Raw genomic sequence first — 14,495 nt, forward strand, 5'->3', positions numbered from 1 at the left:
GGACAAGTAATCATTAATGCCCTATTTTTTCCCAAGAACCTGAAAGAAGATTTAAAATCTGATTTTTTTGTAAATCTTGGAGTATCCCATCAAGTGGTTTGTTCATGAGATAAAATCTTCTTGTCGTCTGTAATAGTTCCCAAATGTGTCTCAGCTAAAATAGAAAATTAGTCCGTTTCGCCAGAGGTATTTTGAAATAAATTTTATTGTACTACACACAGGCGACTCTTGGATAATCTCCTCTAATTACAGGTGATTCCGGGATTATGTATACTTTCGGGACTGAGAAAAACCACGCGAAATGGTTTTGTGGGCTTTATATATGCATACAGAAATTTTACTTAGTCTCAAGGCCCTCAGGAGACTTCTTTTGAATAAGTTACAGAAATATGAAAATATTGCTAGCACCAATATCTTGGGCTATCAGTGCCAACAACTGTACATAAGTTACACATTTTAAATTTAACATATAGGGAGACCGGGGAGGTTTGGGACAGGGGTAGTGTGGGACAAGGCGATTTTTTCAATTAATTTTTGAAATAAATGGGATTTAACCATTACTGTATCATAAGCAATATTAAGATGTATCTTGACTAAAACAATGGATATCCTCAGTTTTATTGTTTTAATTCTATGAACATTTTTTTAAAAATTGATAAAAATCGTATATTTTGACGTCTCAGTTTTCCTCTTTGTATTTTATATCAGCGATATATGATCAAAACTTTTTTATCTCATTAGGTAGCAGTGTAATCTGGGAACATATTTTTATAAAAGTTTTAGAGATTATACGCTCTTGTTTTTTACATAAAGGTTTTAAATACCAAAACTACACGTGGGGATGTTTGGGACACCTGAAAGGGGATGAATGGGACGTTGATTTTCGACAGGATTGTAGGTGGTATGCAATTGTTTATTGTCAAAATGAAGAGTAATGCCCAGTTTCTACTGGAAATCTCCCTCTTGTGCAAAGTTTATCAGTGCAGCAGATTTCTCTAACTACAGGGACAATTAAACCATCATTGTCTTGGGAATCAATAATTCCTTCTCAGAGGATATTCGATCTTTGCCCAATCTAGTTAAAAACTATTTTTTTCGAAAATTTCTCGAACAAATTCTCCAGAAAAGGAAAGGCGAGAGCTAATTTAAAGAAATAATGAGAAAACAGGTACAATGCAGTTGTCGTAAAATCAAAGAGGAATCCATCAATGAGTTCAAAACTAAGAGTTGCAAGAAAATCTACTCGCCTGAGGAATTTGATAATCATGATTGCAATATTTAGAATAAAAAAAAAGAAAAGAAAGGTAGATGGAAAATAAGAAGAAAATACTTTAAATAATTGATTGACAATAAATGACTCAACTGTACAAATAAAACTAATATTAATTTCTAAGTATGAAATAAAAGATGAAACATTTTTATTTCTATTAGAAATATTTTTAATGTGGTATTTAAAATTAATTAACGTGTTTCAGTAATACAAATTATGCGAGAAAAAACGCGTCCCAAACATCACCTTTTGCGTCCCATACTGCCCCACATCGGGGAGGTTTGGGACAAAGCGTCAAGTAAAATGTTTTATCTTCTCCAAGAAAACTCAGTTGTTTTCCAAGTTCTATCGAGTACTTTTTATAAAGTCAATACCCATAAGTATCCTATAGACCGCATAAAATTGTAATACACTATCGTGGTTTTTTGGAATAGTGTCTCAAAGTCAAAACATGAAAAAGTGTCCCAAACCTCCCCGGTCTCCCCTACCCATTTTCTAGGTGCATAAAGTTATTTCGCACATTTTCTTCGGTCCCGAATATGTGCATAATCCCGGGATCCTCTGTGTAATACCCAGCGCACAATAAGTTTTGTTTGTAAACATGTTTTGAAAATTTCTTCTGTGAGTGAGCAAGACGACTACCCAGCAAAACTTCGATCTGCAATTCTGCACTTTTGAAATTTTAACGTTTCTTGTCATTCAATCGGATACTTCGTGTGGCTTCGGGATAGTCGTGCGACTTCGTGAGCATCGCGAATTTCCTACGTGTTTTCTAACCATTTCCTTTCCCTTCGTATTTTCTATTATGGCTGATTTAATAATATTGTATTATAACATTATAATAATATTGTAAAAAAAGAGAGTATTCACGTAAAATTGTTGAATAAAAATTGAATTTTAAATAAATTGAAATACATATTTTTATGTAGTTAAAATAATGTTTAGAAACATTAGAAAGGGTAGAAGAAATGTAGAAATCATCTAAATACTCTACAGAAATTCTGCCGATAATTTTAAAATTTTCTATAGAAATTCTGCAGAAAATTCTGCAGAATTTTCATACAACGATCGGATCCACCTTAGAACAAAATTCTGCAGAAATTCTGTTGATTTTTCGGCAGTTAGTAATTCAAATCTGACGAATTTCTGCAGAATTCTGCAGAATTTGCCGGGTGGGCGCGAATCATTTTCGTTGCTGGGTTATTTTGTAATTTCTCCGAGGAAACACTCAGTTCAGGATTTTTACCAAATGAAGGACGAAAAGATGTGTTTGTAATATTTTATATAAGACTAATTTTGGTAAGGTCTATAATAACAATTGAAGAAATTGGGTATAATGTTGGAAAACAATAATTATATCGTATTTCCGCTACAGTAGACTCTCGCTAATTCGGCTCTTTTAAGATCGGGCTACTTTTTAATTCTGGCAGCGGTTACATTTGAAAAAAGTTTGTTGTCATTTTTCAAGTTTGATTGATTATCAAATGAATCAAATATGCTCAAATTTGGCATGGTTTGTCTTAGTTTTGATGTCATTTTGCATTATTGAGGGATTTTCATGCAATTTACGTTATAATGTAAACTCAATATCTTTATGCACATGAATAAAAAATCGTTGCATTTCAAAAAGTTTGTCGCCCGAATTTTGTCTAATTCGGCTGACATTTCGATCCCATATGCCCGAATTTGAGAGTCTACTGTATTTAGAAAAGCTTGGATGTGAGAATTTCATTGATTTGAGTGTTTTTGAATGCCAAGAAAGCAGAAGAATCCTCATCAAAAACGTCTGCCGATCCGTGGCTCACCCCCTTTCGATCCGCAGAACACACTGCATCCTTGCATTTAAATTGAAACCGATATATTATATAATATTAGTAATTTCCGTAAATAACAAAAGTGTAAATTCACGGAATTAAATTAAATTATTAGTTAAATGGATCACTAATGTTTCAACTGGCATATGAAAAACTACCAAATAGTATTTTGGGTCTCATATTTTCAGCTAAATACGGAGCATGTCTCTTAACATTCGGATCCGTGATGCACTTTCCTTATGTTGCGATGAAGAACCTTTTCTGGATCGATTGTCGACAGGTGTTCAGAAATTTAGTAATTAGCAAGAGCGAAAATGGTCCAGAAAAAATAGCTAAGCTTGTTGCAAATATTAATTAGTAAATCCATCAAAAACCGTTCCTTTTAATTTTGAAGGATTTTGAAACAAGGGAGAGAATCAAGCTTAAAAAAAATTGAAGATACGTGTGAAGTTCTGAATTAGTTGTTGCACTCGTAGTTTTAGACTCTTGCAGATTTTTCAGCACAGTTTCAATAATTACAAATGAAATTACATTTTTTGGGGACTCTATTTTCCAAAAGTAGCTTCACTAGACCCTTAGGAAAATTCAAAATATATTGATACCCCTTCATAGACCCTTTCATCTGGCGCTAGAAAATCAAAATATATGAAAAATTCTAAAAATATGTATAAATGTTTTTTTGATTTTTTAAAAGTTTTCCTAATTAGATTGTTCATCAGATTAAAGGGACAGATAATCCTAACCGGCTTATGTAGGTGAGATTCTTAACGTGAGCTAACTCGGAGTGCATGCAAATTCGATTTAGAGCTGAAATTGTGAGTCGCCATTCAGTTATCTTGAATCAAATTCGTGAAATTATACAAATTTTGTATTTAAACCAAAATATCAAGGATTTGGATGAACTGGCACAAAAGTGATATATGGGTGAAATGTAGACCAGAACGTTCTCTATAATTTTCCCATAGAACATGATCTCATCGATTACTCAGAAGCCAAGATAAGCGAGGTTTTTTGTTTCTTAACTCGTTTTTTCATCCAGAGTGCCCCAAGTAGTCATTTGTTGAGCTTCAACTATTTCAAAGAATTGTTGTATTTTGCGGGACTTTCCATTTAAAACCCTATTTTAAGTTTCTTGGTGGAGTAGAGGCAGTCAAATTGGCATCTGAGTGATTTCAAAGCGTTATTATGGGAAAAATCAATTTTTTCACACTTAAACGGCAAAATCGGAGTGATAGCGTAGTCTGAGTGGAAAATGATGTATGGACGAAATGTAGAGACAAATGTGCTCTACAATTATGTCGAAGTAATCATCAAAATCGGTTGAGCACGTGTCGAGATAATTGAGGTTATGTGATATTAAAATTGGTTTTTCGACTGTGGCGCCCCTGGTGTTGGTCCCACGAAGTTCAAATATTCTAGAAAGTTGTAGCATTTGGTGAGATCTTTCGTTTAAGCCCTCATTCATCAAAATCGGTCACATAGAACCGGAGATATGATTTTTTGAATTTTGTGAACTTTGACCCCTCATATCTCCGGTTCTGTTTTAACCACAGCGCACATACGCACCATTTTGGAAACGTCCTAGACTGGACTACAACATACTAAAATTTCCTTAACTTGCACAATGCCGTTTTTGAGAAAAATTACTTTGAATTTCGATGAATTTTGACGCTATCACAGCGCCACCTGTGGTGACTTTTTGAACTTCCATCTGAAAGTGCTCATCGAGACGAAACCAAAAAGGTAAAATTTATATCGCTATGTTAATTAGAACCGGAGATAGAGGCCGGTCAATGTTCGAACTTTGGCTCCTTATAGCTCGGGTCAGGGGTTATGGATCGACTTAAGGTTTTTTTTGTTTGATAGGTATAATCAACGGCTACAACATACTAAAATTTCAGCCCGATTGCATAAGGAATTTTTGAGTTATTTAACTTTTAAGATTTAAAAATTTTCTTTTTAATAATAACGCCCCTAGCGGTGGTTTTATGAACTTGCGATGTTAGAAGGGGAAGTGGCATTTCATGAGAGCTTTCCAAAATGCCCTCATTTTTTAAATTCTGACAATTAGAACAGGAGTTATGGCCATTTTAAGAAATTTTTTTTGGACCCTTATAGCTCGGGTCAGGGGGGTCGGGGGACCTTAAGTTTGGTATTGATGGAAAGCTCTAAGGCCCAGCTATAACATACTAAAATTTGAGCCCGATCGATGCCATAGGGGCTGAGCTATTGAGAAAACAAAAAAAGGGGGGTCTTCAAAATGGCGGAAGGAGGGGTGGGGGGTGGGGGGTCAATGCACCATGTTGCAATTTTCATGCGATATATAACCTTTGCCGAAAACCGCAAGTCGATATCTTTTTTAGTTTAGGAGCTATTAAGCTCCAAAGAGCGGCCGGACGGCCGGCCGGCCGGGAACTTAACTTAGCCCCCCATATATTCGTGATCAGGAAGTGGCGAAACACATTTTGGCCAAGTTTGAGGTCGATCGGACGACATGAAATTTTGTTAGGATTATAGTAGGTGAGATTGTTAAGAATCTCACCTAATAAATGTCTGATAGTATGAGAAGTGCATGGGAGTGCAAGAAGTGCTGGAAGTATTGTCACATTTTCGAAAGTGTTGCGAAATTTGGAAGTGTGAAGGCATCTTCCATACAAAACGCGGAAGTGCCTGGAAGTGGTGTACACATTTTCATCTAAATGTCTCCCCCTTGCGTAGTATAGTTTGCCTGTGATAAATTTTGAAGACACTCTCAGCAAAAACGTCCTTTATAGCACTTTTTACCGTTTTAAGGATAAATTAAAAACTTCTATTACGTTATGTTTCTTTATTTTATACATTTATTTATAATAGTTTTTTTTTATAATTTATTCTCATAACTTTATGTCCTTTGTCCTTTAATCATCTTAAATATTCATAATAGAGAGACATTTAATTTACCAAAATAAAGGACATGCGCACTTTTCCAAAGCGGCTCTCATTCCTTTATCCTTTGGTTTTACATAGTAATTGAGTGTGTGGTTTTTGTGTGTCAAGCAGCTTGAGATGGCAAGAATTCTCTGCGCACACCTACTGATACTCATCATCGCTACTAAGAAGCATTGTCTTCTCATTGTAATTGTGACTGATAGTAGCAACTCTCTGGCTTCCTGGCATGAATTTCCTCTGATTCCCGAGAGTCTTGGAAGCCACGAAGCTATGATGGGTGGCACTGGAGGGAGCACCAGTGGTAGTAGTTGGCTGATTGGCCGGATCATCGGGATCGTACGAGGCCACCCGAATACCACGCGAATTTTTGCCACCTACCGGAAAGATTGCACATTATACTTTTAGCTTCGGCCAAAAGTTTACTAAAGCTTTTAGAATTCGAGCACAATGCCAAAAAAAAGCCATAAAGAAAACAACACTGAAAAGAACATCTTCTGGGGATTCTTAAATTTATTTATTTAAAAAAAATATATTATGAGATAATTTAAGACAGCTATCATCTAAAAAATTACACATAAAGAATTCTTTTGGGTCTTTTTTTTCTTTTTCTTTTAATTCCCCCATTCTTCCATGAAACAAAATATAAGTACAATGAATTTTATTGCTCATCACTACGTCAATGAACTAATCATTCATCTCACAATTAAAAAAATCACGATTTTACATTAAATGAATATCAAATATTTTTTTAAAAGTATATATTAAACTTGATTAAAATTAAAATATTAGGAAAATCATGCAAAAAAGTAGCATTTTATTTTTTTTAAAACACTTTTAATACTAATTCTTTTTTTTTAAGTATTTTATCTTTCTTTTCTCCAGCTATATATTTCTATATATAGAAAAAGAACATACATAATAGGGTTTTGCTATTTACAGAAAATATTTAAAAAATTAAAAAAAAATGGAAAGTGCACTTTTCACGCTCTTCTTTCCTTCTTCTCCCTTTTTCCTCAATAATTTACAACCTCTCTTGCATTTGAAAATATCTTGCTGACATTATTAATCTTTTACTTCAGCTTGAGCTTTGTTTTTTTATTTTTTGCAATAAGAAAAGAGAAATTGAAACTGAAGAGAAACATGCAGAAATATTTTAATTGTTGATTTTATTTTAATTCACTTGCACTTCTGCAAGCATTAATACTAATTCACTTGCACGCAAAATTTAAAAAAATACAATGCAAAAGATATTGCAATTCTTTTCAAATTAAAAAAAATAGAATAAAATTATTTGTTTATTTTTTAAATATTAATTTTTACTACATCACGGCAAGTGCAATTTTTTTAATCATCCCTTTGTTATGTTTTCAACTACATTTTATTCATAATAAAAGTATTACATCGTTAATGATTTATTTTTCTTTTCTAAAATATTATTTCTCTGTATCACAAAAGCGTTTTTTAAAATGTTTTTAAGCAAAAATTGAGATTAAAGAGCGAATATACAGAATGGTACAAATTGATCTAGCTTTTTGCAATGCTTTGTCAAATGTTATTTTATCCATGAACTGTTAATATTTTAATGCCGAACGAAGCGAATAGGTGATCTAAGCGCCATTGGCGGTAATCCGCCTAACTATCAATGTTCCAAAAGGTTTAAACCTAAGGATTGATCGACCTTTTTGCAAAGTTTTGTAAAACGTTAACTTTTCCAAAAACTGGCAATATTTGAATTCTTAACGAACTGAATATGTGATATTAGCGCAACTGGCGGTAATCCAAGTAACTATCAATGTTCCGAAAAGTTTATGTCCAATAAAATGTTTATATTTAATACATTACTGAATAGCGATAGGATTGAAATTCTCAGTTAAAATTCTTATAGGCCTTTTTGTGACTATTTCTTCAATTTGAAAAAAAAATCACTATTCAGATGTGATTAAAAATTCAACCTCAGAAAAAGAATTTGGCTCAATTGCGTTCTCCAGTGTGCCAGAGCTTTGAATGAAAAATGACTACAAGATGTAACTCATATTGATAAACCCTTGTAGATTGTTCAAAAAACCCAAGAATTGCATCTCCAAAATCGAGAAACATAATTTCTGCATCGTGAAACCCGAGAAACGGGAAAACCCTTGTCAAAAAAAATCCAAATTTAACCAAATCGGTTGAAAAATAAGCCCTCCAAAGTAGTTGACCTTTGACCTACAATAATTCAAAATGGCGAATTTTCCGGTCATAGGTATGTTGGGCGAAATTTTCACCTGGACTATCTCTAAAACATATCCGAAAATCATTGAAAAAGCTTGGGCCAATTGTTATAAAAACCGAAAAAATATGGTTTTTAGGGGAGAGGTGGGGAATAGGGGAAAAACGTCTAGAGATTATTTTTTTATTGGGGGTCGTCGAAGACCGGAAGTCGATATCTCTTACCGTTTGACCTCTAGATCGAGAACAAATTTAAGGTCAAGTAAAAAAATTTTCCGAGAAAAATTATTCTAAATCGGTACTTAACCGGTTCATTACCGATGAAGACCGATACAGCCGGGTTCATAATTTCAATACCTTTCCAAAAAATCCAAATTTAACCAAATCGGTTGAAAAATAAGCCCTCCAAAATAGTTGACTATTGACCTTCAATAATTTAAAATGGCGAATTTTCCGGTCATAGGTATGCTTGGACGAAATGTTCACCTGGACTAGCTCTAAGACATATCTGAAAATCATTGAAAAAGCTTGGGCCAATTTTGAGAAAAACCGAAAAAACATGGTTTTGGAGGGGACAGAGGGCGGGTGGGGAGAGAAAAAAACGTCGAGATTTTGTTTTTTATTGGGGGTCATCGATGACCGGAAGTCGATATCTCTTACCGTTTAAGCTTCAGAACAGTAACAAGTTGAAAAAAAGACTATTATATAACTGCTCTCTCTTTGAGTTCGAGCAAAGTAAAATGTTTAGGCCGAACAAGTGTTTTAGTATATCACATTATTGAAGCCTTTTTATAGCATGTTGTTTTTATAGCATATTATGACAATTGTCCATTAGAAGCTTTTATAGTTTATAGTTCTCTGAAGTGAGTAAACATGAATCGAGCCTTCTGATTAGCCACAACTTCAAACATTTTTACTGGAGCATTGATGGCATAATAAAAAAATTCTTATGGCAAAACATGCTTTTCACGCCCAAAGTGGCTCAATACTCTGTTGTTTTGTTTTTGCAATTTTCGCATTGAAGAAAGAAACAAAAAACAAAGATTTTATTGTGACAGTTGAACTATAAAAAAGCTCAAGATGCCATAAAGAAGTATCAGTATTTTGTTTTGAAGATTTTAATGGGTTAAATGTTTTGTGCTAATTAGGTGGGAAATAGTGGTTGGAAAAAGAGACCTGTCGTGATTTTTACTTTTTAATTCTTCACGAGATTTTGAGGATGGGTATCCGTTTCATCAGGTCTAAAAAGCATTTTTAAAGAAACATTTTTTGTAGACCTGATGAAGAGTACAGACATCCTTGAAACGTCGTGAAGAATTAAAGAGTAAAAATCAAGAGAAGTCTATTTTTCCGTCCAGTATCTGATACATCCCATCAGACTGAAAATTCATTCAAAACTTGCTGTGAATAGTTAGATGTTTCATAATTAAGAAACTCTCAATTTTCTGGTCAAGGTAATTACAAATGAAGACCATTTCAAAAAGAATCCAATAAGATTTTTTGAAATAGGGTGAAAGGAACACTTATTGACACTAAGAACTCGTGTCAGGACCTATTGATACCCTAGTCTGTACCATTTCGAATACGAAATTCGAACCCTTATCCTTATCGAAAAACGTAGATTAATGATAAAACGCCATATTACTTAAATTTTATTAGATGCATTAAATAAATTTCAACATTTTCACAAAAGTGTCAATAGGGGTTGGTTCCCTGTCGAAGAGGTATTCATTCGACCATATCATTGATTTAAAGAAACTTTTTCAATAAGCAGATATTCGTAACCTTTTTACAAAGCAAAGTAACATTTGGCAAATAATTGAGTAAATCGAACCCTGTGCTTTTAACTTGATCGATCAATTTAACCAATTTAACCATTCTGTACTCACTCTTTCTCTCAAGATAAATTAATTTTCAAAATAATACAAATACATAAAAAAAATACCGCGTTTTATACATCAAAGAATGTCAAAAAAATACAATTGAAAGATACAAAATTAAAAAAAATACATCGCTAAACTCAAACAAAAAAAAATAAGATAATAATAATACAATTAAATTTTGTTGCTAACTTGTTTTCTTTTTTCACATTAAAACATCGTCAATAGTAGAAATTCAGGTAATAGAGAAAAAAACACAAAAAGAGTGTTTTATGTGACTTTGTATCATTATCAGTTTGTTTGTTTGTTTTTTTTTTTTTTTGTAAAAAGAAGTTGAGAAGAACTTTTGTTGCATTATTATAGAAAAATGTGTGTTTGTGAATAGGACTTTTTACAGCTTCTCGTAGCGTTGCGTCGTTGTTACTTCTGCAAATAACAATTTCAGAGAAAAAAATCCTCTTTTTATAAAAGCATATTGAACAGTTTTAAAATCCAATGCGATCGAGATGATCACTTATCCAAATCACCAAAAGAAAGTGTTAGACAGAATTGATTGATTGATGAACACAATTGTACAGACTTTTTGTGCATTTACGAAGGGTGAATAAGTAGCCTTTTTAGTGAAGATTGGACAACATATCGATCAATCGATGTTGATTTTTTATCGAAAAACGTTAAAACTGCATGATTGCAAGAAAAATCAGATGATCTAACTTTGTAAAAGATTGACAGATCATATCGATTGCAAAGATCTCTGAAAGAAAATCGACAGATCGTCACACTCATTGGAAGCGATCATTAAATCTGTCGATGATTTGCAAAAGATTATCAGGTCAACATGAATATAAAGACTGACATAAGCTTACTTAATTATAGACACGATTGTACAAACAAATGATAAACACGACATTTGCAAAACATCCGACAGATACAACGTAACGGCGAATCTACAAAATCCTAGGGCAAAATTGACAAATCGATACGATCTTTGTAAAGGATCGACAAGTAAACAAAATCCTCGCGAAAAATTGATAGACCAACGCGATCTTTGAAAGGAATGGGCAAGTCCACAAAACCCTTGCGAATAATTGATACATCGACGCAGTGTTTGAAGAATGATCGCCAAATTCACAAAATCTTTGATAATTTGATAGAGCGACACTTTCCAAGGGATCGGCGAAACTGCAAAAAGAAATTAGCAAATCAACAGGATCTTTGGAATTGATCGACACGATATCTCAAGCGATCGGCAAGTTCACAAAATCCTCGCTAAAAATTGACAGATCAACACGATGTTTGCAAGGGATCGGCAAGTTCACAAAATCTTCGCGATAAATTAACAGATCGACACGATATTTGCAAGGGATCGGCGAAACTGCAAAAAGAAATTGACAAATCAACAGGATCTTTGGAATTGATCGACACGATATCTCAAGCGATCGGCAAGTCCACAAAATCCTCGCTAAAAATTGATAGATCAACACGATGCTTGCAAGGGATTGACAAGTCCACAAAATCTTCACGATAAAATGACAGATCGACACGATCTTTGCAAGGAATTGACAAATCCGCAAAAACTTTACAAAAAATCCACAAATCGGCGTATTGCATATTTTTGCAAGTTCGGGAAAATCTTTATGAAAAATTGACAAATCGTTATGATCTTTCCAAGAAATCGAGAAAACTGCAAAATGACAGATAGAGCCTATAGATCTTTGCAAATATAGGTATAGATCGGTATGACTGCAAAGATCGATACGTCGACAAGATCTTTGCAATTAGACCTTTGTAAGAGGTATCAAAGCGGCAAAAACTCTACAAAATATTGACAAGTCGAAACGTTTTTTGTAAAATATCGATGCGATGTTTAAAAGGTTGACAGGCCAGTACGATATTGGCACAAAATCGACAAACTATCACAGTCCTTGCAAAAAATCAATAGATTCGTTTGATCTTTGCGAGAGATGAACAGATTGGCATAGTTGTCGACATCGATAGATCGACAAGATCTATGACATATCGTAACGATATTGGCAAAAAATCGATAGGTCAGCACGATCTGTCGATTTGTTTTCGACAAAAATCAACTGATCGACAATCGGATGAACCCTAAGCAGCACACTTACCCTCCCCTCGTACATCTTCTTTGCATTAATTAGCTAAATTACTCCTCACCATAAATACCAATTTATTTGTTATTACTCTGTGTATTTCTCAGTGTTTTTGTGTAATTTCAGTGCAAAATAAAAGATAGACTTTTCACCCAATAGCTAAGTAAAAAAAGTGAAAAATAGTGGATAAAACACAAGATATACATATTTGCAATTAATAAATTATTCATGAAGAATAATTCTTGGAAAAAAATAAATAAGTAAATTAATAATATTAATTAAAGTGTTATTCTCGCACTTTAACACACTTTTTACGCGTTCATTTTTTTCCATCTCCCACCAAATTCATCGGCAATTAGCAGAAATGCGAAAGTAAGAAGAAAAAAAAAACAGTGCAGTATTGGTTCTTCTGTATCTTCAGCCATTGAATTAAAAAAAATAATATTGTAATAAATCTCTTTTTAACTTTCACGGTGATTAAACAATATATGACCCATAAAAGACATCCACTATAAATGTTCTTAATTCCCTCAATTCATCATAAAAATACTCGTGGGCGAGTGTTTGACAAGATTTTTCTTTTATATTTCTCATTCTCTGTCAGATGAAAAATAAACATGGTATTAAATGAAGAATTCTCTTATCTAACAGACCCTATCTAAAAGGCATTCAACATTTCTAAAGCTCAGAAAATCCCTTTATTGTACAAGTAGCAAAAATTATGATTCTTCTTCTTTTGTAGTTTTCTTAGAATATTTTCCTTTCTGTGTCATTCTAAAGAAACTACCATATCTCGTGGAATGCATAAATGTTATTATAGCTCCAAAGTTCCAAAGTTTTCTCATTCAGAAAATATAAGATAAATTTGCTACAAAGTTCAAGAGAAATTTTCAAGTTTTGTGTAATTTTAATGTATCTTCAAATTTGTGAAAATCGGACAAGAAAAAAATCTAAACAATCACCGTTTGAGATTGTTCAGATTGCTGCGGCATTAATAGCCGCTCTCTTACTTCTGTTTTTGGACCATGATATCAGAATGTGTGACAATATTAATCAGGGAATACTCCTAAAGCCATAGGCACGCAAACATTTCTATGAGACAGAGTGAATATTCCAATGAGAGAAATCCGAAAAAGTTAAAATAACATTCCGCAAGTGTTAATTTTACCTTGCAGTATTGATCCGAAATCCGTGTAAATATTATGCTTTTTAGGTGTATTAGGGGTTAAAGTTACCCTTTTTCATGTTAATTTTACTCTTAAAAAGGTATAAATTTAACATTAAAAATGTTGATATATTTTTACACCTAAAGTGTTAAAGTTATGAGGAAAGAAAGTTAATCGCATCCGCATTTTTTTCTAGGTGTATAATTCCAACAAGGCTCGATATAGTCACAGGAATCGCGCGCCAATAAGCGGCTTTAGTTGTTCATTTCGAGGGCACAAAGGCTTACACGATCGCCTTCTCTCTCCATTTTACGTTTTTATAGCAAACTTTGCAGTGCTACGTTAGCATTAAATAGGAATCTAAGATTCTTGATGCTTTGAAGACAGCCTAACGTCCTGAATGAGATCGCAATCCTGGACGTTCTCTGGCATTTGAGTAACGTGTGAAGCGTTTATTGGTCCACTAAGAGGTCTTGTGATATAAATTCTAAAATTTTGAATATTTCTTGCCGTACCTTATTTACATCAATTTTCGAAATTTTACGGGTTTTCGAATAAAAGAAAATACATCGCCTTGAAGTCATCATTCAATTGAACATTCCTTTCATTTGAGGTGTAGACCATCAAATTTAGTTAAACGATACCGGATGTATGGGCTTTTGGCAAAGTTTGAGGTCGATCAGAGGGACAGGATTTTTTTTCAGATTATTCTTTCAGATTCAGATTTATAGTGAGCCGAAAAAAAATTTAAGTTTATTAGCTGTTTTCTGTTATTGTAGAATGAATTAGAAAAAAATACTAATACAAAATAAAAGCCAATTTAATAATTAAGAGGCAACTGAAAATTCCAAATTGGCAACCTACGTAGTTTTGGAGATATCTCGTGAAATGTGTACGAAAACAGGGAAAAAATTACACTAAAACCGGTCGCATTTTTCAGAGCTAATGTCACCCCCTGATAGCTAGCATAGCTTTTTTGGAAGATCTTTCTTCATTCATACGTTGAATATGACCATTGACCATACCATCGGAGTTGTGATCTCTCAACTCGAAGAAATAACTCATAGAGTCTTACTCATCACGAACGGCTACGTTCCTCACTCGATCTCAACGAGTGA

General features: G+C 33.5%; 1 protein-coding gene across 2 annotated transcripts in view; it reads right to left on the minus strand.

Annotated features, from left to right (window-relative positions):
• Nucleotides 1-5,896: 5,896 nt before the first annotated feature.
• The window catches only part of LOC129804721 (transmembrane protein 184B), a 51,795-nt gene continuing 43,196 nt past the window's right edge, over nt 5,897-14,495 (minus strand). The window contains exon 8 of one of the 2 annotated variants that reach the window (XM_055852278.1): nt 5,897-6,386. In XM_055852278.1, the coding sequence (XP_055708253.1) occupies nt 6,154-6,386 (233 nt within the window). In that variant the 3' untranslated portion in view covers nt 5,897-6,153. Of the gene's footprint in view, nt 6,387-6,507; nt 10,527-14,495 lie in introns of those variants that run through there. The other variant, XM_055852279.1, reaches the window with a different exon arrangement.

The sequence above is a fragment of the Phlebotomus papatasi genome, chromosome 2 (genome assembly GCF_024763615.1).
Source record: "Phlebotomus papatasi isolate M1 chromosome 2, Ppap_2.1, whole genome shotgun sequence".
NCBI classification, from domain to species: domain Eukaryota; kingdom Metazoa; phylum Arthropoda; class Insecta; order Diptera; family Psychodidae; genus Phlebotomus; species Phlebotomus papatasi.